The sequence below is a fragment of the Rattus rattus genome, chromosome 12, assembly GCF_011064425.1.
Source record: "Rattus rattus isolate New Zealand chromosome 12, Rrattus_CSIRO_v1, whole genome shotgun sequence".
Classification (NCBI taxonomy): domain Eukaryota; kingdom Metazoa; phylum Chordata; class Mammalia; order Rodentia; family Muridae; genus Rattus; species Rattus rattus.
The window spans coordinates 84,727,045-84,753,753 of NC_046165.1; the positions used below are offsets into that span (position 1 = coordinate 84,727,045).

The window sequence follows — 26,709 nt, forward strand, 5'->3', positions numbered from 1 at the left end:
TCATTTCTACCCAACCCTTTCCTTTTCCAACTCTTCCCATGTACATTCCTCTCTCAAAATCACGGTCTCTTATTAACTATTATTTTTACATATGCATATAAACCAATCATACATACTGACACACATGTCTATATAAATACAACCTTCTGTCCCCAGTTAATACTGACATACTATTTGCGTGTTTAGAACTGACCATTTGGATAACCTATCAGGGGACTTGTTGCTGTTGGAGACTGAGTCTCCCTCTCTTAACAGCCATTAGTCGTCTGTGGCTCTTCTTCTAGAGGTAGGGCCTTGTGAGATTGCCTTCATCTCCAGTGGAATTTCTGCCAATGTCACTGTGTAGGTCTTGACTGTATTGCTAAGATTTCATGGGTACAGCTTTGCTGTCTTATATAGAAGGTATGATGTTCTGGTCCTCTGGCTTTTATAGTCTTTCCACTCCCTCTTTTGCAATATTCTCTGAGCTGCTGGTGTGCAGGTTGTGCTGTAGATAAACCAGTTGAGGATAGGCACCTCACAGTTACTTGTTGTTTGCCTCAAATCCGTTGTTCTTTGTAATCTCTGCTGCAAAAAGAAGCTTCTTCGATGAATGTGAAAATTATACATAATTGGATCTCGGAATAGGTTTTTAGAATGTAGCTAGGAATTGTGCTGGCTTAGGAAAGAGGCAGTAAGTTTGCCTCTCAAGTCCATGTCTTCATCGAAAATAATAAGATTCAAATAAAAGATTTGAAAAGTCATACATAGTGGTTATAAAGAGTTACAGATATTGGGGTTGGGGAGGTGGCTCAGTGGCTAAGAGCATTGACTGCTCTCCTAGAGGACCTGGGTTCAATTCCCAGCACCCACACTGTAGCTCCCAACGGTCTGTAACTCCAGTTCCAGGGGATCTGATATCCTCACATAGATACATACAGGCAAGCATCAAAGCACGTAAAATAAAACTGAAACAGTTTCTAAAAGTTGGAGATATTGTTAATTAAAGTCAAATGCCGTTGAAGTTGGATCTCCCTGGGATGCCCTCTTTCCTGTCTAACAGTCGTGTGTGATGCTAATGTGGCACTCTGCTCCATTGACTTACAAGGAGAAATGTCAGCATTAGAGCACAGACATGTACTGGGGAGATGGTTTAGTGAGCGGACTGTGCTTGCTGCCAAAACTAACACCTGAATCCATTCTCTAGAGCCCACGTAGTGGAAGGAGAGAACTGATTCTTAAAAGTTGTCACCACACTGTACCTAAGTGTGGTGATGTCCCTTGTTTCCCCACAATAAATGACATTCAGAACATCAGGGTTGGGGAGGGGGCAATCTGGATGTGGTGGCTCATGTCTGTATGCCTAGCACTTAGGAGGTAAAGTCAGGAAGATCAGAAGCTCAAAGCCAGCCTTCAGTAAGCTTGACTGCAGGGCTGAGTAACAAAAGGCAAATTCAAACAAAAACAAAAGACAAATAGGCCATCTTTCTTGGCCCTAAACCACTGATTCCTTTCCTCTTCCCTCAATCCTTTTTTATACTCTTGTTACCTTCTTTGCACAGTCTTAGCCTTGGGCAAAGTAGGGAGGAGTCTGAAAATCATTGTATAACATTCAGCTACCACATCTGAATGAAAACTATTTTATTTGTAGAAGAGTATTACTGCCTAAGAATGTAGGTAATGGTAGCCTGTTATGCCTAAGGCTGTGTGTTCCATCCCTAGCAGTACAAGGGGGAAAATGGTTTCTTTTCTTTTGTTCAGGTCGCCTAATTAGCAAAGGATAACTTTGAACTCTTACTCCTCCTGCCTATACCTCCAGGGTGCTACCACAGTGCTAAGCATGAGTTAGGTCAAAGACAGTGAGCACGAGCAGAGCATGAGTAGAGCGGTGGTGCTGTGGGCTTGCTGGGGATGCTTGTATGTTGTTGGGCATCAAGACAAAGCAGTTCACCCTACTCTGTAGAGCTGGTTCCAGGACAGGGAAGGCTATATGAAGAAACCCCGTCTTAACACTAAAGCAAGGGAGAGCTGTGGAAGCAGGCCAAGGAGATAAAATTGTGGGAAAAGTCTTACTATAAACGTGGTATCTTTTATCCTTCCCCAATGTTATATCCAGTCATTGTTATTAAGTAATTGCATCATTGACAGACTGTCTCCTTTTTTCTCCTCTTTCCTCTTTCTGCCCCCACTGCAGAAGACAAGGTCTTTCTCTGTAACTCCCAATCTGGAGTACCCTGTAACCCACCACCATGGCTTCAGACTTGGGTACCCTGCTCTGCTCTTTATTTCATCTCCTAGTCTATATGTTCGCTACATGGAAGAAATGCTGAGATGGTCGAAGTTCCTACCTCGTGCAGTTGATATAGAAAAAAATAAAAATTAAGTGTAGGCTTCTTAAAACTTTATTCTGCTTATTTTTCAGATGTGTATGTGCTGAGCCATCTAACCCTAGCAACGAAACTGTAGAGCTGTGGAAGAGAAAGAATGTGACAGCAGACAGTATTTCCTGGGCAAACCTTACCGTTTCTGTAAGTGTATTAGGGACTGAGAAGTGTCTCAGGTCCACGGGAACCTGGCTTCTATCTCTTCTCTTCCGATGTGGAGATGGTCTCGAACGGAAGCCTGTACTGGCCTAGAATTTGTAGCAGGCTTCCTACCTCAGGACAGGATAGACTCTGCTAAGAGTCAAGAGCTGAGCCTCCACATCCAGGTTTTCTTAGCCTTTTCTCATTATACTTAACTTGAGGATGAGTATATAGATTATTTTCAAAATATGTTGTTTTTTTTTTGTTGTTGTTATTTTTAATTTATCTGCCTGCGTGTGGGTATGTGCATGAGTGCAGATACTCACAAAGACTGAAAAAGGTGTTCGATCCCTTTCAGAGCTGGAATTCCAGACAGTTGTGAGCACCCAGTATGGGTCTGCATCTTGCACCTGTGAGCCATTTCTGCAGCCTCTGTTGTATTTGTTTCTTTTAAGTTGGTAAAATGGTCTTTGAGTGATTTTGATAGGAATGTCATCTATCTCTAATTGATGATGTGGTATGGTTAGCCTAGCAGAAGCTCTGTAGGTAAAGCATGAAATCGACATCTTAGATTCAGCCGTGTTCACGAGTACTTTATTGGATACTTGAAAATCTCCATTTTCTCCTTCTCCTGCCCATTCAGGAGTGTAAGACCTTCCACGGTATGTTTGTGGGATCAGCTTGTGGGCCTCACGGGCCTTATGTTCCCGATGTGCTCTTCTGGTGTGTCGTCTTGTTTTTCACAACGTTCTTTCTGTCTTCATTCCTCAAGCAGTTTAAGACCAAGAGATATTTTCCTACTAAGGTAACTGGGCTGAATCTTGATAATACTTATGCTTCATTTATTTAGTTTATTTCAAAGTAAGAATTTATTATTTAAAGCTAGTGCTTTATGCTTAATCGTTAAAAGAAATTCCTTTTAGTAAAAAATAATAATGGTGACACATGCCTTTAATCTCAGCACCAGGGAGACAGACACAGATGGAGTTTTGTGACCATCCTGGTCTACAGAGCTAGTTCTAGGACAAAGAAACCCTGTCTTTCATTCACTCAATCATTCATTCATATATATTAATATATATTTATTATGATATATATCATATCTGAACACATAGGCAGATAATAGTACTCTGAGAAAGGTAGTTGTGATGTTGTGACTTGTTTCTTATGTTTTGAGGATGAGGTGGACATAAACTTTTATAACATTATTAATTATTAAAAGTCTCATCCATATATTAGTGGCATATTTTATGACAAGGCTATAAATTATATAAAGGACAGGAAGTAATCCTATGTTTATATTATATTTATATTATTACTATAGGTGCGATCAACAATCAGTGACTTTGCTGTATTTCTCACAATAGTAATAATGGTTGCAATTGACTACCTTGTAGGAATTCCATCTCCTAAACTTCATGTTCCTGAAAAGTTTGAGGTAAGTCTTAAAATTTAGTGAGGAAAGAAAGGACTTGAACCCAGGACTTTGTGCTTATTAGATGAGCTCTTGTGAACTGCAGTCCTCAATTTACCTTTGCATTGACAAATACAGATTTAAATTTTAGTACCTCTTGTCCTTCAGAGTACTAAATTCTCTAATTCATATCTACAGTGCTTTTTCTAAAAATCAGTTTCATGTTACATCATTAAAATGTGTTTGGATATGGTAAGGTGCCAGATTTTTGTCAGTAGTTGTTTGGGTCAATTGTGACTCACGGTGCCTTGCTGTGACCATTAGTTTCCAGAATTTAACACTAGGTACTTTAGGAGTTGATACAGGCGACATTTATTTCACCATAGATAGTGTATGTAGGGGCATGCTAAAGTGTCATTCTAGTTCACTTATCTGTCTCTGCATGCTAAACCTTGTCAAAACGTATTTCAAAGATGGGCACTGTGGTGCATGTCTGTAATTTAAACTGAGGAGATTGAAGCAAGAGACTTGTGAGTTCAAGTCCAGCATGGACTACATAGTGAGTTCCAGGCTGGCCTAGAATACATAGCACTACTTTGTCTCTTCATAATAATCAAATTCAAAGAAATAAAACCAAAGTTCAACTCCAAAATAGTCTTTGAGTAATGAACCTCTGTTTGTAATTCTTTAGCAGTTGGGCTTCCTCAGGTAGGATGTGATCCAGTCAGTAGACCTTGCACTTGTCACATGTCTAGTCATCTGTTGGCTTTGTGGGGGACACTCAGGCTTCATTTACTGACCTGGAGTTGAGACGTTTGGAGTGGTGGTCCTTCTCTTCCCTGCTTCTGTTTCGTATCTTCCCTGAAAGGAACTGTGTTCAACAGCACAGTTGTCATCCTAGGACTTGCAGAGGTTAAGAAGAAACTTCAGTGTTTAAGTCCAGAATTAAATACCATACATGTCACTTGGGTCTTACTTTGTATCTGTCTTAATTAGGTTTCTTTGCTGTGAAGAGACACTATGACCATGGCAAGTCTTAAAAAGGAAAACATTTATTTGGGGCTGGCTTAATTAGTCCATTATTGTCATGGTGGGAACATGGCAGTGTGCCAGTAGACGTGATGCTAGAGCAGTCAAGAATTCCACATCTTGATCTCAGGTGGCAAGGAGAGACTGGGTACTCACTGGTTATGTAGCTTGAGCATCGGAGACCTTAAAGCCTACTCCCACAGGGTCACACCTCCTCCCATAATGCCACATATCCTAATAGTGCCACTCCTTTTGGCCAAGCATTCAAACACATGAGTCTATGGGGGCCATTTCTCTTTAAAATCACCACCACAGTGTATTAAGTTACAAGACTGTCTAGAGTTACAGAAGAGGGAATAGATGCCACTCTCGATAAAGAGTGGGCAAGTCTCATGACGAGGGCATACTTGTAGGCACAGGATGAATTTCTCTGTCTTTGTGAATAATTTACCACACATCCTAATCCAGCCTCTTTTCTGTCCCTTGGTATTTTATGGAATAGATCCACTGATGTGCTATGGAAAGTTAATACAATAAAGAAATGAAACATTTGTTTTTATTTTTAAACTTTGATAGCCTACTGATCCAAGCAGGGGCTGGATCATAAGCCCTTTGGGAGATAACCCTTGGTGGACCTTACTAATTGCAGCTGTTCCAGCTCTCCTTTGTACCATTCTCATCTTCATGGATCAGCAGATCACAGCTGTGATCATCAACAGGAAAGAACACAAACTTAAGGTAATCCTGGGGGACTTTCAGTAATAACCTTCTTCCTTCTATATAATTAATTCAGAATTTTAATATGAAGGGACAGTCTAGACTTACAAGTGTTCATTTCCCTCTTCAGAAAGGAGCTGGCTATCACCTTGACTTGCTCATGGTTGGTGTCATGCTGGGAGTCTGCTCTGTCATGGGCCTGCCGTGGTTTGTGGCTGCAACGGTGTTGTCTATAAGTCATGTCAACAGCTTAAAAGTAGAGTCTGAATGTTCTGCTCCAGGGGAACAGCCCAAGTTTCTAGGAATTCGTGAACAGCGGGTTACAGGGCTGATGATTTTTATCCTGATGGGCCTCTCTGTGTTTATGACTTCAGTATTAAAGGTAAAACCCTATGGAGGTGTTCAACAATCTTACTTTCCTTAACATTTCTACTTAGTTGTAAAGAAATGAAAAATTGAAATATGTGTGAGTATATAAAATATCAGTTCTTTTCTTGTATTTTAAAATCCATAAGCGTTTAAAAATACCATTTGGGAGTGTTTTTTGTAGAGTAAGCATGTGGGTTCATGAATTATAGCCTACAGATCTATTAGTTATAGCCTGCAATTGCAAGGAGTTAATCAATCACAGGTGCTTATAACATAGTACATGCCGGGTGGGGAGGCGGGAGAGTGTGGATAAGTGAGTGGGCGAGCATCTTCATAGAGGCAGGGGGAAGGGGGATGGGATAGTGGGTTTCCAGAGGGGCAACCAGGAAAGGTAATAACATTTGAAATTGAAATACAGAAACTATTCAATAAAAGAAAAAAAAGGACATAGTACAGGAAGTAATTGAAAGAAATGTAAAAAAATTTCATTAAAGTACTGTTAATGAACATAATATGTTTCCTGATACAGTACATGAAATCTAAGTAGCAAATAAAATAAAACAAAACGGGATTACCAATGAAGCGCATAAGAGACCCTTAGGCACATGAGGGAGTGATAAGCAGGACACAGTGTTGTTCTGTGCAGGACTGCACAGCCTGCCATGAAGTTGATAGGTAAACTGGTAGAGCAGTGTTGTATAGTACTGATTGTATGTTAAAGGAGCTTGGAGACAAGAGGAGTATGTTGTGTAGTCTTTTTGGGGGTGATGGCCCATTGAAGCTTTTTGAAAATTTCCCCTTATGTCTTTTCTAATGAATTATATGTGGCATACAAAATAAAACTCAAACATGAAGAGAACTCTAAAATAAAACTTAGGCTCCATATTGATTTTTCACAATGGAAAATCACCCTGGCATGTACTGTGTTATAACCACCTGTGATTGATTAACTCCTTGCAATTGCAGCCTGTAACTAATCGATCTATGGGCTATAATTCATTGTTTTCATAAACAAGTCTTCCCAGACAGTCTTTCAACTTAGTTATTTAAATTAAGAAAAAAGTGTGTGTGTGTGTGTGTGTGTGTGTGTGTGTGTGTGTTCGTGTGTAAACATGTATAATAGTGGGAGTACGAAGGTCAGAGAACAGTTTTTAAGAATCAGTTTCTGTCCTTCTGTAATGGGTCCCAGAGATAGCACTAAAGTTTGTCTGGCTTACGTAGCAGGGCTTTGACTTACTGATCCATTGGTTCTGTTGTTTAACTTACTCTGGTAGTATTGGATAGGGTGGCTCATGTCTGTAGTCCTAGCACTTGGGCAAGTGTGAGGTGTGGATGGGACTAAGACAGAATTGTAAAGCTAGCCTGTACTACCTAGTGAGTTCCACTTATGTCAGGCTCAGTATGAGACCCTGAATTAAATAGAAGGGCAGGGAAGATGGATCACTCAGTAAGGGCACTTGCTGATGCCGGGTTTGACAAGATTCCTGGGCCTAGCTCTGTTGGTAACGTGCTTGTTGTGCAGGCGTAAATCATGAGTTCAGATCCCCAGCACCCATGAATAAAGACCCTGACATCCTATCACTCTGGAAGTGAGACACATGTCCTCTGATACTGTTGGCCAGTTAGTTTTCCTAACTGATAAGCTCTAGGTGTGGTAAGGGACCCTGTCTTTAAATAATAATGATAATAATAATAAAATAATCCTAAAGGGCTGAGCATAGTGACACACACCTTTAATCCCAGCATGTGGGAGGTAGGGGAATCTCTGAGTTTGAAGCCAGCCTGGTCTACAGAGCAAGTGCAGGACAGCCAGGGCTCTTTTTATCAACATGTATGTCACAAGGAAGCCTGGCACATAAATTATTTTCTGTAATTCTAAATGATGACTGATGGAGAAAGGAGGAACTCCTGTTGTATAAACCAGGATGTTGAGGCAGTGGGGCTCAGCGGAAGTTATGCAGTAAGGAGGCTAGGGCCAGTGATCACATGGAAACCCTGCCTTTAAGATCAATCAGTCAGTCAATCAATCAAACAAATAAGTAAATTTAATAAAAAGGTAGAACATGATAGAGGAAGACCCCCTTCACATGAAGTGTTCTTCATGCCAGCTTATCATGGTTATTAATATTATTGCTGTTATTTTTAAATTGATAGTAGCTATTTAAAGTATCCTAGTTTCATATACACAGCCAGGTTTCCTACAGAGGACCTGCCAGGATGGGGGTTTGGGATCTCTATGCTGGAATGTTTGAAGGACATAATTAGTAAACCCTGTTGTACTGCATTGGTGCTGGGCAGCAGTAATTTAATACTTCAGTGACGTGCTGTGTCAACTACTCTGCTGAGATTTAATTGTACCGCAAGCCGAAGGACAGAAAGAACTGAAGTACCCTTGCTCCTCATACCTGACTGTGCACATTCCCTTGTAATGAACAGTCTGTCGAGCAAATGTATAAACAGTACACCTCTTTGCTTCTTTCCTGTAGGAATGTTGGTCCAGTCCTTATCACAAAAGAACTTTTAGTTCTGTCACTATAGTTACTCATCAAATATATTTTTGTACACTCATTACTGTAAAATTACTTCAGTATGTTGAATTCTAATTGTAGTAATTTTATTTGCAGTTTATTCCAATGCCAGTTCTATATGGTGTTTTCCTTTATATGGGAGTTTCTTCTCTGAAAGGAATTCAGGCAAGTATTAAATAACGGAACTACTTAAACATTGCAGAAGTTGTATTTGTGACTATTTTTGGTTTGGTTACATAAAATCGACATTTACTGAGTGATTATTGCTCATTGTATATCTTACCCCAAAGAATGAGATGATTAACTCAGCTCCTTTTGGCATACTTCCTCAGTGAAGACGAGTGTAATGAGGGAGGGTCTAAGGGTCAGGACGAAAGGCCCATTCCTATATGGAGAGTAACACTTTTCAGTACTGAGAAAGGGCGATTAGCTTTTTATAACCATGTATATTACAAGGAAGCCTAGCATATACATTGTTTTCTGTAATTCTAAATGAGGACTGATGGAGGAAAGGAGGAACTCCTGTTGTGTAAACCAGGATGTTGAGGCAGCGGAGCTCAGCAGAGGTTATGCAGTAAGGAGGCTAGGGCCAGTGATCACCATGCTTTGTGGAAACTGCTAAAATTTACCCAGGTTTGTGCAGACCCGAAAGGAAACTGTAGATTAGCAGTGATTCTCACAGTGGCTAACTCTTCTTACAAAAACTATGTTCTCCAGCCACTCATTGATGTAAATAAAAGTAGCTGTCACTTCCAAAAGCCAGCTTTTTTTTTTTTTAAATCGTGTCTACTAACTTAGTTAGGGATACTATTGCTGGGAAGAGCCACCATGACGACAGCATCTCTTATAAATAAAAACATTTCATTGGTGCTGGCTTACAGTTTTAGGGGCTTAGTCCATTATTCTCATAGTGGAAAGCATGGTGACTAGCAGACAAACATTGTGCTTACTAGAGTTCTACATCTTCATCCATGGGCAGCAGAAGTGAATGCCACACAAGGCCTAGCTTGAGCATCTAACCTCAAGGCCCACCTCCTAGTGACCCACCTCTTCCAACAAAGCCACACCTCTATCTAATAGTGGCCTATGGGGCCACTTATAATGCAAACCACCACATCTACCATGGTGAAGGAATGATACTATCTTACTTACTTGATTTTTATAACAGTTTTGTGAGGTCAGTAGGTTATTTCTAGTTCATAAATGAGGAAATTAAAGTTCAAAAACATCCAGTGGATGATTTATAGATCTCTGTTCATAGATAGCTTTAGTGGTATTAAGCTTAGAAAAATCTCGGAAGACTTTGTATTTAATTTTCCATCCTGGAAACAGGTCAAAGAGATTCAGTGCATTTGGAATTTGACCATATAAGACACATTCATCAAAATGTAGTAATCTACCAAAGTAGACTACTTCGTTTTGTTTGCTTTTTTTTTGAGAAAGGGCTAACCTCATAGGCTGGATTGAACCTACAGTAGTCTCTTGACTCATTATCAAGAATTGTAGGATTACTGGTGTACACCACCAGTTCTGTCTGCTTTGACTTTCTTCTTCTTCTTTCTCTTTCATCCAGAGAACATTCTTCAGTGCTATTAGAACACACTCAAGATCTTTCTTTTATTTATTTATATATTTATTTATCCATTCATTTATTTATTTATTTATTTCATACTCAAGATCTTATAGTTCCATTTAACATGCGCATGTGCACACACACACACACACACACACACACACACACACACACATACACACACCTCTAAAATTATTTCTTAAATAGTTAGGATGTTTTTTGTTGATGGCGTCTTTTCTTTTTCTTCATTGCATGTGTAGTTTTTTGACCGTATCAAATTATTTGGAATGCCTGCCAAACACCAGCCGGACCTGATCTACCTCCGCTATGTCCCCCTCTGGAAGGTGCACGTGTTCACGGTCGTCCAGCTGACCTGCCTAGTTCTGCTCTGGGTGATCAAAGCCTCTGCTGCTGCAGTAGTTTTTCCCATGATGGTGAATTTTTCAGATTTATTTTGTTACTAATTCATAATGGAATTATTATTTTCATTGTAATCTTTAAAAATTTATAATTGGCCTTGAGGAAGAAATGTGTCCTTTAAATATATGAATTGTTTTTAAAATGTTGATGTACTGTTTCTTGTTATAAACTAGTACTTTGCATTTTAAGTATTCTCATATTCTGAAGTTGTTTAGTTTTGATATTTTAGTTCTTGGACTGGAGGGTTCTGTTTTGTAGTTCTAAATACTGTTACTTAGAACATGTATAAAGCAGATGTGATAGGCAGATGCATAAGGCATAGCAGCTACACACTCTTGGCCTTGAAGTGCGGTCTACAATGTATCTTTGTCAGAAATTGTCAGATCTAAAGGTTTAAAACTTAGCAAGGCCATAGAGGATTTTAATAAGTCACAACCCACATAATCCATTAAGTTATCTTCAATATTATTATTTTTTGCACAAGAATTATGCAGATTGGTGATAGCTGTCTTTTTATGAGTACTATATAAAAGCTAGTACCCTGGCTACAGGAAACATTAAAAGACTCAATTGTTATAGTTAGCTGAGCTATACTTCCTGATCACAGATAAATTCACGTCAGTGTGAAGCTATTAAAACGTAACCTTTACAGATTTAGAAATTCAGTTCTGTACAAAACTCCAGGCTAACGAATCCTATAGACTTAAGGAAAAAACATTGTAAGGAAATGTTTCTGAAGCTTTGCGAGCAGGTAGGTGTATACTCAGAGGAAGATGTGCACCATACATAGGCTTTATCATCCACTAAGGCAAAATAAATGTAGCAAAAATCAGTAATAGACTTTATGTAGTAATAGGTTTTAAATAGTGTTTATATGAGCTCAAGAAGGAGAAAAGAGATGTAGCCACAGGTGCACAAAAGAGTCAAGTGGACTTCAGTCCATTAGACACCTAGAACACAAGGGTCTGTGCATATTTCTCTGTAAAGGGCCAGATAGTAAATGCGTTAGGCTTTGCTGGTCAGGAGAATGTTCTGTATGTACTTGAATAATATAAGAGAGAAATACATTTTTATAATTCATTACTTGTAAAATTAAAGGAATAGTTGGAATGTTTTTAATGCAGAATACTAAAGAGAAGGATGGCATCCTCTGTCACTGAGAGGACGTCTCACTCTGTTCGGGTTCAAGGTCAATACTGCATTATTGCCAGAGTTGGGGGTCTTACTCAGTAGAAGTAGTGCTTAGAAAGTGAAAGATGAGGGTCTTACTCAGCAGGAGTAGTGCTTAGAAAGTGTAAAGATTAGGGTCTTACCCAGTAGGAGTAGTGCTTAGGAAGTGTAAAGATGAGGGTCTTACTCAGCAGGAGTAGTGCTTAGAAAGTGTAAAGATTAGGGTCTTACCCAGTAGGAGTAGTGCTTAGGAAGTGTAAAGATGAGGGTCTTACTCAGTAGGAGTAGTGCTTAGGAAGTGTAAAGATGAGGGTCTTACTCAGTAGGAGGAGTGCTTAGGAAGTGTAAAGATGAGGGTCTTACCCAGTAGGAGCAGTGCTTAGAAAGTGTAAAGATGAGGGTCTTACCCAGTAGGAGTAGTGCTTAGAATGTATAAAGATGGAGTTGGTTTTAGCACTGAAAGAAAAAAGGAAAACAGACAAACCTCTAGCCTCAGAATTATTCTAAAGTTGTCTATAAAATCCATTCTTAGTTTATGAGCTGTACAAAAATTGCTGGTGGCCCATATTTGACCTACGACCTATGAATTGCCACTTCTTGATCTATTGGAAGTGAGTTATTATGGTCCTGTGTAATGAATTTTCACAAGTAGCCCAAGCAGAGGGGTTAGACCAGGGCATAGTCCAGGTGCGAGATGGGACTAGGAAAGTAACTCAGAATACTAGGCTCAGGTAGGTGAATGTTGAAACATCAGATGTGGATTGTATTTTTAGAGATAAAAAGAAGCTAGACATTTTTCTCAGGAAACACTAATAAGATGTCACTATTAAACCTAATGAAGCTGTGAAGGATCTATAGTACCTTCTTATTACATACAGCCAGCTTAAAATTCTAGCATTTAAGCTTAGCACTATTAATTAGCATCACATACTATAATAAAGCAGATAGTGATATTTCAGCATCAAAAGGAATTATCAGCATATATATGCTTACACACCTTTCTTTAAAAATTTTATTTTATTTATGAGTACACTGTAGCTGCCTTCAGACACACCAGAAGAGGGCATCAGATCCCATTACAGATGGTTGTGAGACCCCATGTTGGGGCTGGGAATTGAACTCAGGACCTCTGGAAGAGCAGTCAGTGCTTTTAACTGCTGAGCCATCTCTCCAGCCCCCCTTACACACTTTTCAACACTTTAGTTATAATCTAATGAAAAAAAGACTGAAGAACCTTACTACTGGTAACAGTTGTAGTTTGAGTATTTGATATAAGTATTTGATACAAGTATTAGATATAAGCCTTAGCAAATGTTCTCTTTCTCTCAGTGTACGTATTACGTTTCTGTCTCTCCCATCGTCTTCAGGTTCTTGCATTAGTCTTTGTGCGCAAGCTCATGGATCTGTGTTTCACAAAGAGAGAACTCAGTTGGCTTGATGACCTCATGCCAGAAAGTAAGAAAAAGAAAGAAGATGACAAGAAGAAAAAGGAGAAAGAGGTAAAAAGGCATCCATCCCTTTGTTTAAGGATTCGCACCACTCAGTGGGTCCTGTTACCATCCTCAAGGAGCCTTAAGACGCCCAAGCCCTCCTGATTATTCCATTTTAGTGAAATGAGGCGGAGAGGTAGGCGGTGTTACCCAAACACTGCTTCTTACCTGTCTCACCATGTTGCATAGTCTGTAACACAAAAACAAAACAAACAAAAATAAGGTTTAGCAGTACTAAAGCATCACACAGTAATTTTATTATTAGCACACTGGGTGTGTTAATGTGCAGTACAATAACTGCTTTAGTGGTCTGACATCACTAATGAAGTTTAAATGTCCTTAAGAGAGTTCATCTGGTAAAAGCAATTACCATACAAGCACAAAGACCTGAGTTCACAGTCCTTACCTGCACCCAGTTTAAAAGCTGGGTGTAGTTGTTTGTACCTGCAGTTACCACCCTCTGGATCCTAGACAGGAGCTTCAGATTCAGGAAGAGACAACAACTGTATCAAAGCAGTAGATGAAGTGTCACTGTCTTAGTTAGGGTTTTACTGCTGTGAAGAGACACCATGACCAAGACAACTCTTATAAAGGACAACATTTAATTGAAGAGGTAAAATTCATGATCATGATGGTGACAAGCCACAGCAGCCTACAGGCAGACATGGTTGTAGAGGAGCCCAGAGTTCTGCATCTTGATCCAAAGGCACCCAGGAGAGACTAGATTCCACAGGCATTCAGGAGGAGGCTCTCTTCCACACTGGGTGGAACTTGAGATCCCACGCCCACAGTAACACACTTCTTCCAACCAGGACACACCCACTTCCCAAGGACACCACTTCCCATGTACCAAGCATATTCAAACCACCACAGTTACGGAGCAAGACACCCGATGATCTCTCTTCTCTATAGGTACACACACAGACAGACACACATGCAAATAAACCCATAACCAAACGTAAGTCCCTCAAACTTGTACGTTTCGGGACAGGGGTTTTGTCCATGCTGCTTTGAATTCTTGAGTACAAAGATCCTCCTCACAGCCTTCCAAGTAGCTGGAAATGAAGGCATACCGCCATGCCAGACTGTTTTTTTAAGTTTTTGTTTTAAAACGCATTTATCTATTATTGTGTATGTGTAATGCTTAGAGTGTGCATGTGGAGGCCTATATGCCACGACACACATTTGGAGGTAAGAACACAGCTTTCAGAAGTGTGCTCACACTTTATGTGGGTCATGGGGTCAGGTTTATGTCGCATCAGCTACCTTTTCATCCTGAGCCTTTTCCAGCCTGTTCTTGTTCTCATTCACTGTTATGTACCACCATTAATTGATCTACACAGTTATATTTAAAAATACTTTATTCTGGATTTGTTGGTTTGTTTTTAAACTTTTTATTCTGGTACTATATAGGCAGTAGAAACAATATGTTTTGTTGATTGTTGTATTTTCCTCAGTATTATCTTAGGGTTGCTATTGCTGTGATTAGACACAATGACAAGAAATGTCTTGGGGACGAAAAGGTTTATCTCATTCACAACTATGCAAAAGCAGTGAAGGCAGGAACTCAGGTAGTGCAGGACTCTGGAGGCCATGAGGAGTGCTCCCCATAGCTTGCTCATCTTGCTTTTCTATAGAGCCCAGAACCAGTAGCCCAGAGGTAACCCCATCTACAGTGGGCTGAGCCTTCCCATCAGTGAGTCATTATTAAAATGCCTTACAGACTTTTGCGTGCAGTTGGATTTTTATGAAGGCATTTTCTCAGTTGAAGCTCCTTCCTCTCTAGCTTATATCAAGTACTAATTTTTAAAAATGTCATGGTGTTACTTAAATATAGATAGGGAAGGAATATACTTCTCAGCCAGAATTATGACTAGAATAGTCATTGCAACTACTTGAATGAAGTTCTAAATTTAAAGTAAGAGTTTTGATTCCCTTAACACTGCATGCATAAGTATGTAAGTTATTGGATATTTTTCTTGTAGAATATTGTTTATTTGCAAAGTATATAAAATATAAGCAGGTTATGTTGCTTGCTTTTTGTATGAGTTGGTTCAGAAGCATATACATTTCAAGAACAAAAGTGAAAATGCATTTTAAATGCCTATGGATCTATTTTCTCGTTGCTTTTTTGCGGTGACTTTGTGTTACTGCTCCCTCTGTCAAGCATGTAGTCTCCATTTTCAGATTCACCTTCTGGATCAGAATAGCTGATAAGTCAGACTAGAACAGAAGCAGTGGGAAGAAAACAGAGGCAAAAATGAACATTATCTGTGTGGGAGAAACTTTCTGAAACTGCCATTCAGCTTGTCCAAGTTCTCCCCCACTGAGTTACAAAGAATGCTAGGATGTTAGTGTAGTAGTTGTAAATCTGGGTACATTATCATATTGGCATATTTTTGTGCAGTGTGTAAAGATTATCCTTGTGTTATTCAAATATTGATTTCTCTGTCCTCATCTCTTGCTTCAATCTGGACATGCATTGTAATTCTTATGTCAGGAATCTTCCATCTCAAGTTTACCATTTATTCTCTGCTTTGTCAGTCAGCAAACTGTTGGGTAAAAGAGAAAAAAGGGTGGGACTTATGCCAGCCAGGGGAGGGGAGACAGAGAAGAGTAAAGCAGATTGAGCTATAAGGGAGGAGAAGAAACATCATGGAAAAATGGACCTGAAGCCTAGAGAGCCAGACCAATACTTAAAATGCAAGTGTCTTGGGGATTCTGGCTGGGAGGTAGCCATATTAGCTTAGAGGATTAGAGTAGATTAATGACTGACCAGGTATTGTGGTAAAGCATGATTAAATAAATGTCGGTCTCTTCTGTGTTGTTTCATTGGGGAACAGGCTAGGATAAAGAAACCAGCTGTTATATTCATTTACTGCATACATTTACATTAAAGTTACCATTACTTTGTCACTTGGAAGTGGGATTTCTGATGGGGGATGAGCTTGAGTACTCTCTGCTCCCTCTGCTTCTTTGGGTCTTTTCTCCAGTATTAATGGTCATAATTTTAGTTCATGTTTTTTGTTCAGGTGGTTTTCAACCTAGGATGATGTCCCACCTAAGGGGCATTTTCAATGTCAGAGGTATCTTTTTATCACCACTGGAGGAGCAGTGGCACACAGTAACATTTGGACTTGAAAAATGACTTATCCACGATGTTCCCCTAAAACAAAGAGGCGTGCTCTGTCCATCAGTGTTCTTACTGAGGAGACAGCCTCAGTGGGCGACAATCTTTTACTCTGCACACTGCTGAGACACGAGATTTCAGTTCTGTCTTCCTTGCTATGTATGTATGGTAACCAGTACTCAGACCTAAGTTATACTCATTTTATAGAGTATTGATTATTTTCAGAAATAGGGGTTATCCCTTGGGAAATAAGTTTGTACAAGTAGTTATTTTAATTTCATACTATAAGTATGTGTTCCTATTGCCAGAAGAAGTTTTCTGTTAGGATAGATACTTGTTTAAATAATGCTGTCAGTTTGGCTTTCCAAGTCTTTAGGGTATTTTTGGAAACAGATCCTTGTGGAGATATTTTGGAGGAAGTAATCTCTTCATGTCTGTGCTTTAAAGGAAGCTGAGCGGATGCTTCAGGATGACGGGGATACTGTGCACCTTCCATTCGAAAGGGGGAGTCTCCTACAAATTCCCGTTAAAACCCTAAAATATAGGTAAGATACAACTTTATTTTGTATGCTGTGTTTTTCACACGTGTCAAGTGTTCAGGTAAGGCATGTGATATTTCTTTGAAATAATGGTGAGTAAATGTTTCTGCAGGGTAAGCACAGTGGCAGGTTAGAAGGCTGGCCATTGAACATTTGATTGATTGGGTAAAAGCCTGGTAACAGTTCCAAGGCTTTGTCTTTATTTTGTGATACTACGCTGCAGTCTTAATGGTGTTTGTTTGTTTGGGCAAGATCTTACAGTTTAGCCCTGGTTTACCTGGGCCTCACTGTGTAGACTAGCGTGTCTTCCACAGAGATCCCTTGGCCTCTACCTCAGAATGCTGGGATTGAAAGTATATACCATCATGCCCAGCTGCAGTCTTGCCTTAAACATGATGTATGAACAGAGGTGGAAGGTTTTTAAGCATTAGTAAAGTATTTGTCGCTTATAACTGGGATTACACTGTGATTTTAATGTGATCTAATTTCTTCTTTTTGTAGTATTTGGTATTGAACCTAGGACTGTGTGTGCTTGGCAAGCCCCACTGAGCTACTTCCCTACGCTTTAAAATCTGGGTCGCCATTGCTATGATCAAACACAATGACTAAAAGCAACTTGGGGAGGGAAGGATTTACTTTTCCTTGCTTTTCTTTATCACTGTTTAAGCAATCAGGTCAGGAGTTGATTCAGAAGTCATGAAAGATTTTGGCTTATTGGCTTGTTCTCCTCATAACTTACTCAGTAATAGAGCACCTAAGACTACTATCCAGGGATGGCACCACCACTACCAAATGTGTTCTTCCCTATAACTAATTAAGAAAATGCCTTTCAGGCTTGCCTACAGCCTGATATGGAGGTACAGTCTCAGTTGAAGTTTTCTCCTCTTAAATGACCCCACTTTATCAAGTTTTCATAAACTAGCCAGCCCACCAACCCACATGCTGTTGTTTGTTCTTAGACAGGAGCTTACTGAGTTGCCCACTGCCCTTGGACTTACTGTGGCCTGCTGCTTCAGCCTCTGCCTCCTGGTAGCTGTGGCTGCGTGCTTGCATTGCCCGTCTCATTAATATGCTCTAGTGTGACATGTGTCATAGCTTGTTTGCGTGAATTGTTTTTCTTTTTGTAAAGAAAAGGGACTTTATCTATGGAATATTCATATTACTTGTGACCAGTAACATTAAGCACATGTTATTTATGGGTATAATCATTGCATTGGGGGTCTGACATCATTTTGCAGTATTTCATAGAAATGTTGAAAGTTTATATTTGACTTTTATAGTAAATTCTTTGATTTTGATACATCTGATGAAATAACACTTGGACACTAAAACTGTGGGAATATCTAGTTAAAAGTTAGTGGGGTCATTTTGTTGTTGTTGTTGTTGTTGCCAAATTACTACTTTCAGAGCTTCATTTTCAGTTTGTGTGTGTGTGTGTGTGTGTGTGTGTGTGTGTGCGCGCGCGCGCGCGCGCGTCTTCTTCCAACATTTAAAAAAATGATTTGTAAAAGAAAGGAGCTTTTTTTGCTTATATACTGTGAATTTTTACTTGATGAGAGTGTCAGTTGTAAGAGTTTTGACTAAATTTCTATTTTTTAGGCTTCTAAACTGGTTTTTATTTTACCTCAATGATACAGCCTAGAAGATTGGGTGTTGTGGCTGGAATACTGTTGATGAACTACGTAAATCCAAACTGAATTTTGCTCACATGAGCAACTCTGCCTTGGGGTTTAAGGAACATGCATTTCTCTGTGAAGACTGGCTAGCAGAACTCTAGGTTTATAATTTGTTACACTTTAGTGTAAGTGCAGGCCAAATGTTTTCTCAATTTTTAAATTGGTGAAAACAAGAAATTATTTGATGCTAATAAAAATGACAACATTAATGCTTTTGCAAGTGCTGGATACTAACCAAAAAGTGTATTTGTTCTTCAGTATTGACCCTTCAGTTGTTAACATATCAGATGAAATGGCCAAAACTGCCCAGTGGAAGGCACTTTCCATGAATACTGAGAATGCCAAAGTAACCAGACCTAACACGAGGTAGCTATAACCTTATGCCTTTGTAACTGTTGCTAGTGCCCACTCATTGACTCACCGAATGTATCTAAGTGTATCCTCTTTGTTGGACAGAACCAACGCCACTCCCTTTCCTTCCATCTGTTCTTCTACCTTGATTGTGTTCTGCTGTGGATTGTGATGATTACGTATTATAATTTAAAATTTAAAAGTGCATTGTTCAAAACAGGACTTTCGCCACTTTATAATAAAAATAAATTCTGCCTAGCAGCGCATATATATTTTGCGAATATAATTATATTAACAAATTAAGTATATATTCACAATTAAAGATTTGGTTGAATATAATTATATTCAAATTAAAAGAAAGTTACTAAAAGTGAATGCTACTGGGCATAGTGACTCACACCTGTAATTACAGTTCTCAGGAGGCAAAGGCAGGAGGAGGGACCCAAGGTTAAGGTTGGTGTGGTACGTGTACCAAGTTCCAGGCCAGCCAAGTTTTCATAGCAAGAACCTGGTCTGAATAAACAACTAGACAGATAACGCTAGCTAGCTAGCTAGATTGATAGATTGATTGATTGATAAATAAATGACAGACAAGCAAGCAAATAAATAAATGAATAAATGAATATGCTTTCTTTTGACCAAAGAATAAAGAAAAAGAGTTGTTTTTCTAGTGTTTTTTGTTTTGTTAATCTTCTTTGGGTAAGATACACATTCTCAGGATGATAATTTTGAAGAAATTTAATTCACACATACAAACATAGACACAGGAAATCAGTTTTATCACCATATATATTTGTGTATATGGGTGTGTTTTTTTCCTATGTATGAATAAATATAAATCCAGTGAGTCATATATTGAAACTTCTTACTATACAGCATTTTTTTGTTGTTTTTCTTCCTTCGCTTCAAGTGCCGAGACCCCAGGAACCTTATTTTGATATTAGAACTTTAGATTTTATGTTGGAAGAAGTGAGACACCTTCCTGGGAGTGCTCAGTGTTTCATATACTGCACTGTCTCTTCACTGGGTGTTGGTTATTCTGCCCAGGCACTCGGTAATGTCATTCCAGGCCTTTCAACCTGTTCTGTGTAGCTGCTTTCTCTTTTAGCTCTGCCTTGTGATAAGTATTTACTTATTCATTCCTTTCTTTTCATAAAGTCCATATTCTACTTCATCTGCAACCTTCCTTTTCTTCTTTTTTTTTTAAATTTTATTTTGATATTTAAAACAGGGTCTTATTGTGTAGCTCTGGTTTTCCTAGATCACACTATATAGCACTGGCACTGGCTGTCCTAGAACTCACAGAGATCCACCTGCCTCTGTCCCAATGCTGGAATTAAAGGTGTGCACCAGCATGCCCAACTCTTAATATATTTTTTGATCTTCATTTCTTTACTTCTGATTTTCTACGCTTGACTGTTCCTTCTTTCAGTTTCTGTCTTTATCCTATTGGATTTTGCAATTCTTTGAACTTCACTCTCAGTTCCTATGCACGTTCTGCCAGCACCCTTGACTCGGATCGTTAATATTGTTATGGTGAAACTAAAGCCTGTGTAGTAATACTAGTGCATACCTTTTGTATTTAGCTTGTCATGTGGGTTGGCCCTGTATTCAAAATTACATGTGTAAATAAACCATCTTCCCTTTACTCGTGCTAAAAATGTGATGTGTTGACAACAGGAAAGGGTTCAAAGAGAGTGAGGGGCTGAGTATGATCAAAGTACAGACTGTTTGTATACAGAAGCATCCAGATTATAATACCCAGTTGAAAATTGGTGTTAGCAAGCAATTCAGAGGTATATTGTAGATACTGTGTGTTGACCATTTGACAATTTAGAGTTCATTCTTTTAAAAATAATTTTTTTCTCATTGTTTGTTTTTAAACAGCCCTGAAAAGCCTGTGAGTGTGACAATAAATTTCGAAGATGAACCATCAAAAAAATACATGGATGCTGAAACTTCATTGTAAAGTCAAACCAAAAGGAATATATAGAGATATATGCCTATCTGTGTGTATGCACAAACACACACACACACACACACACACACACACACACACACACACACACACACACATTTATATGTATGAAAAGCACATGTGCCATGCAGTTAATGTGTAACAGTACTTTGGGGCTTTTTCAAGTAGCATCAGATGTTTGTTGTGAGCACCATGGAGACTGCACTAATGAAGTGGTCTCGTAGAAGCAAGGTACATGATTTTTTACTCCAGATATTTTTTTTGGAGAGTAAAGCCTTTCTGTTTTGCAATAGAAAGATGTGGAGAATGTGTTCAATCTGCTTTTCTTAACTCTCTGTCAGTGGCAATCAATCATATCAACCTTAAATGATACATACTTAGTCTATATACTTAAAGTTTCGACCTGGATTTCAGAAGGCTTTGCTTCCCTTTTGGTAGTGTTCATAGGTAGAATAAGGAGCCTGCCCATGTGGTGAAAATGACACGTCCTGCCTTCTCTGTGGGCTTTCTTCATGTAACTGTCCATCATACTTCACAGGTGGTGAACATAGAGGTGATTAGAAGTTAGCAGAGACTGTCTAGGAGGGAACTTTATGTCTTAGAAGTTATTTTTAAATTTTAAAACTTTCATATCTGAGCTTCCATTTAGATGGTACATTAAAAAAATTGATGTCACTTCAATTTAAGACCCACTCAAGTCATAACGTTTTGAGTTTTCAAACCTATGAAGTGCCCATTTACAGTGGTTAAATTTTGTTACCTTTGTGGCAAGCCTTTTCCAGTACTCAGTACTTGCCTACAAACCAGAGTCCCACTGTTCTTTGTCTTTGTTCTTTACGTAGGTGGTCAGGTTCAGGTATCTTTCTGTTGTAAGTAGTAATAAAGAGTCAGCACCCTTTCAAGTAGGCTTGTGATCAATGTTCCTTTATAAGAATTATATTTCATTTTCTGTGCTTATTTTTTCTATTATATACAATGTATTTAATTGGTTAGTATCCATAATTTCCTTTTAAAATATTTTATTTATTATAATTGATGTGATACTTAAGTGTATAAATATTTGAGACAGTAACAAATACAGAGTACATTGTACCTGTTGTAGATGTTTGTGCTCACTTGCATTTCTGTTCAGTACCTGAAAGCAGGTGGCAAATTTTACATCCGTAGTATACACCACTGCCATGTTATATTTTCAAAGGAAGTTGGATATTTCCTGTACAGCTCAGATCCAATGGCATTTTGTCCTGTTCTGTGATAGCATTGAGTTTCCAATACTTCTGAGCTGTTTCTTAAGCATGTAGCAAATATTCTTAGCTCCCCACAGAGTACGTAAATGCTGTTTTAACCTTTGGGACAGAATGTTTGGGGCCAGGAAACTTGATTTGGCAAAAGATAGGTAACACGTAGAAATGGGGAGAAACCCCAGAAGCACTGAAGGTGATGGAACAGAAAGGTTTGGGCAAATGTCTTAAGGGAATTCTAGTGTTCTCTAGCCATTGCAAACTAAATTACAAAAGTAGGAAGAAATTCTATGCATCTTTAGATCACATGCATAGAATTGCCCAAAGTGGATTATTTTTAGCAACTTTGAAATCATTTTAGTTTATTCTAAACAATGTACCAATTAGTGTAATTCCCTCATCTGAGATCACATAGTTGGATTCTTTTTAAAATAGTAGTTGGCAATATCTAGTACTATCTGTGGAGTTCTATTGGACTTCTTAGCATATGATGGGAGTGTCGCCATGGTGCTTACGGTCATAGGTGACCTCCATTGAAGTGGTTCTTTTTCATTCAGCAGCACATTGGTTTCTAAAGTTTCTGTTTGCTGCTAATTATAACCCATCCCACCCCCAATGTACCCAAACATTTCCTTGTGTCAGGACATCAAAGGGTTAAATGTATTTTACAGGAAGTGACTTTAAAATTTAAACTACAAATTACCTGGTATCATAATCTTCCTGTGACTTATTAAATTATATATGCATTATCCAGAGTGGGGGCGGGGGCATGACGTACAGAATACTTTGCATCTAAGATGTTTCACTGTGGTTTTGGTTATTGATGCTTTCTGCTTTCTTTTGACTACTTGACTTACAAAGTGATCTGATGCGACCGCTCCACTGAAGAGCAGGGTAACTGACTGCTTCCTTCAGGTGGTCACATTTCTCGTGCTATTTTCGAAAATAACAATCATGAATAACATTCATTGCAAGACAGCAAAAGAGTTAATTTAGTAAATATATTGATTTTTTTAAATGCTGCCTTAAATAGGTGTATATGAGCAGTAGTAATTGCTATGTACTGATTTACCTCAAGGTGCAAAATAATTAAACTTGTACATACCCATTTACAGAATAAGTTCAGAGACACAGCCCTGCACTTTCTTAGATGCCTTGATTTTCAGATGGAGCTTAGTGCTACTGAACACCATGGCCATGGGGCCACCTCAGGACGTTCTTCCCTCCACCATATTTTATTTATTTATAGATGCGTGTTTACAAAGACTGTAATGAAGCCTGGTGTTAACTATCTGAAATTTCCTTTCTCTTGCTATTTCAGTCTAAAGTAGGAGCCTTTGAGAAAACAGTAAACTAGCTTCCCAATGCTAAAGGGGTGATTCTATATATATTTTTAATAATATTAGATATGCAAAGTGAAGTACAAAGTCTTTAAAATATTGTGTGAGTGTTTGTGTATGTGTATGAAATCACTCTTTAATTCTCTTAACTTTTTTAAAACTCGTGGTGTACCAATGTTCAGATTTGCCAAGCTTTCCCTAAGACACGTAGGATGAAATGTTTTTGGGTGTTAATGCATGTATTTGTAAAGACTTGTTTACTGCTGAAAATCACTGACTCTTGTTTCCATCCCCAAAGTGTTTGTTCCTTCCGCATACTGGAAGGTTGGATTGAGCATAAGCTTTCTGGCTTTCCTTTCACAAAGGCAGGTTCAAAATTGTGCAGACAGAAGAATGGCTGCTGGCGGTGAGCTGTGGCATCAGAACTGCCTGTAGTGTCACCAGTGTGGGCAGTGTCACCAGTGTGGGCAGTGTCAGCATTGCGGGAAGCTCAGCAGCTTCGAGTCTGCGTCCTGACCAAGTGCTCAGAGTGGGATGTGGGAGCCGTTAACAGAGCATTGTAATTCAGATGGTTATTTAAGTAACTTCCATGTCTGAAATTTATTTATGTTATCATTTGTAGCACAAATACATGAACTGTCTTCATTTAGTCCAACAATTATTTATTTTTAGAAAGTAAATTGAAAGACAAGCTGCATTCAACTTTTAAAATAGTGTTCTAATCACAAGATGTGATCATTTAAATTGTAAGGTCTCTTTTAACTTCCTGGAAAGTAGATTGTCAAAAGGAATCATGTAAAGATTATTTTAAAATTTTAACTGTATGTAGTTAGAGTGTAAACCCCAGCTCTGTGGTCTCTAATCATATTTTTTGCACATTCATTGTTTCTGTTCTGTAGCTTTTCTTGTATTCCTTTAAGATATTTGGCATTGTAGGGGTAAGGTGTCTTCCAGTGTTTACTATGTTAAGCTTAAATTAAAATTTAAATTTATTGTCCATTTATATAATATTTGATACTTTGGTGTAACTTCTCAATACAGTTACAATTTTTATGACATTTATAATTGCAATGGTATTTTCTTTTGTAATAAAATCCAAAGTCAATTAAACAAATTGTAGACCTGGTATTTTTCATCTATATGAAGTACAAGTCTCTACCTGAGTCTATAATGTGAACCATCCTGCCTTTCACATTTGTTTCCTAATTGTTAGAGAAAACTATTTTTTGTAGATGTTATTGAAAGAGCAATAAAAGTCTACATAGCAAGTTGTTGACTGTTGTTTTTTACTTTGTTATAAGGAGAACTGAAAATCTTTTTCTGTTTAAACTGGGGGCGGGGAGAAAGGGAAGTAAGTGACTTCTGTTTCCTGCACCCAGTGTGTGTGTATGTGTGTGTGTGTGTGTGTGTGTGTGTGTGTGTGTGTGTGTGTGTGAGAGAGAGAGGGGGATATATTAAAGGTAATGTTCATCTTAAATGCCAGTCCAACTTTGCTTTCTGTTTTAAACCTAAAACCTTTACCCTGTGGTGTGTTGTCATTTTCTTGATAATACTGACCTCTCTGTTGCCTGTTTCTCTTGACTTATTTTGACTTGGGTTGACTTCGCTCCTGTTTTTCACATCAAGAACCTTGTGTCTCATTGTAAATTTGCTAAGCCATGGGAGTGAGATGAAGAAAAGTATAGCCTTGGAAAGTTCTGTTACACTTGGGAGAGGTGGTTGACACTTGGCAGACACAGGACTATTGTTCCTGTTGTTTACCAGGAGGGGTCTCTCACTCATGGTTATTTGCTGTGATGGTTCTGCCTGCCTGCCTGATCTGAGGTGAGTTGTCTTGGTGAGTCTTGTGTTCTCATGGTGGACCTGCTGCTCCTCTGCTTGCAATGGAGATTCTTCCAGTGCTTGCAAAACCTTTTCTGCTTCTGCTTTTCCCCCCAATGCCCACTTAGTCAGCATTGACTAATTGCACTCCCATCTGTGCAAATGTTCTCAACCACTGAGTCATCTCTACAGTCTTTTCTTAGTTTTTGTTATTGTCAGGCCTCAGTACATTTTACTTTGTGTAATTTAGACATTCATTTCAAGATAGTAAAGGAAAGAAACAAGAAATGGGTAAGTCTCCTAGGGTTGAACTGTATTACATGGCTCGGGCTTGGCTCCCACAGAGTCATGGATCCTTGTCACACAGCCTGGGTCCTTACATTGGAGCTTCTGTGGGGTCATGGATACTTATTGCACAGTGCATGCTGGATCCTTATGTTCGGAGATCCAGATCCAGGGTATCAGACTGTCTTAAGGAGCAAAGGGAAGGTCAAAGTATTAATTTCACATTTATTTTATGGAGAAGTAGGAAGTAGGAAGCCCATTTGATATCCTACAGAAAAAAGTCAGTCTTCAGCTTGTCACATTGACTCCTTGCTTGGCAATTAGGAGTTTACAAAAATACTTTGTATTCTACTTCAGCTTCCCAAGCCCATGACCTCTCCAGCTGACAGTTGGAAGCAGCAGCCTTGAGGTTTTATGACTTTAGTGCTGCTTCCTCTCCCATACTTTCATTTCCATTATACACTGTACTTTTAAATTCTTACTTGACTTTTGATGTAACGTTTTGAGGTTGTACCTCATGTAACCCAGTCTAGCTTTAAATTCCTCTTGCTTCAGCCTAATGAGTGCCAAGAGCCCCAAACCCCAGTATCATATATACTTAAGTGGGTAGGGCCCTGTGCCCAAGGGCATTGTCACAGTCTCTGTGTTTTATCACCACAGAGCCAGTGGTGGTCCTCTCTTTCCATCACTTCCTAGTTGCCAGGCCGCTTGGACCATCCTCATTTACAACTCTAGAATGGAAAGTAGTGACTACAATGTGAGGAGCAGGTGAGATGACATCCTCATGAGTCGGGTTCACCAAGAATTGACCACTGAGTTGATTGGTACTTTGAACGACTCTGTGCTGTGCTTTTCTAGAAGGTAATTTTAATGCAGTTAGAATTTTTGCTTTTTAAAAATGCAGACTTTCTGGAAAAAGGTGTGTCACTTTGCAAAGCAATCAAATGATCTGGTGACAGGGGTCTGATAGAGAGCTCTTGTGTCTGGATAATGAATTTCCCGTCTCAGATGTGCTGTAGCAGCTAGAAGTGATTTTGTGCCATCTAAAAGATTCTAAGCATGCTGTCTTAAGAGTTCGTGGCCTGCCTGCCCGCCCACCCCACCCCCAACCTAGTTTCAGGTCCTCCTTAACCA

The 26,709-nt window shown here is 39.0% G+C and overlaps 1 protein-coding gene across 1 annotated transcript in view; it reads left to right on the forward strand.

The window, feature by feature from the left end:
* Slc4a7 (solute carrier family 4 member 7) overlaps positions 1-24,737 on the forward strand; it is a 79,377-nt gene extending 54,640 nt beyond the window's left edge. The window contains exons 16-26 of the mRNA XM_032918164.1: positions 2,402-2,507; positions 3,148-3,309; positions 3,829-3,942; positions 5,524-5,685; positions 5,795-6,046; positions 8,658-8,726; positions 10,395-10,568; positions 13,092-13,223; positions 16,792-16,889; positions 18,818-18,925; positions 20,798-24,737. Of these exons, the coding sequence (XP_032774055.1) occupies positions 2,402-2,507; positions 3,148-3,309; positions 3,829-3,942; positions 5,524-5,685; positions 5,795-6,046; positions 8,658-8,726; positions 10,395-10,568; positions 13,092-13,223; positions 16,792-16,889; positions 18,818-18,925; positions 20,798-20,879 (1,459 nt within the window). The 3' untranslated portion in view covers positions 20,880-24,737. The remainder of the gene's footprint in view (positions 1-2,401; positions 2,508-3,147; positions 3,310-3,828; positions 3,943-5,523; positions 5,686-5,794; positions 6,047-8,657; positions 8,727-10,394; positions 10,569-13,091; positions 13,224-16,791; positions 16,890-18,817; positions 18,926-20,797) is intronic.
* Positions 24,738-26,709: the final 1,972 nt, after the last annotated feature.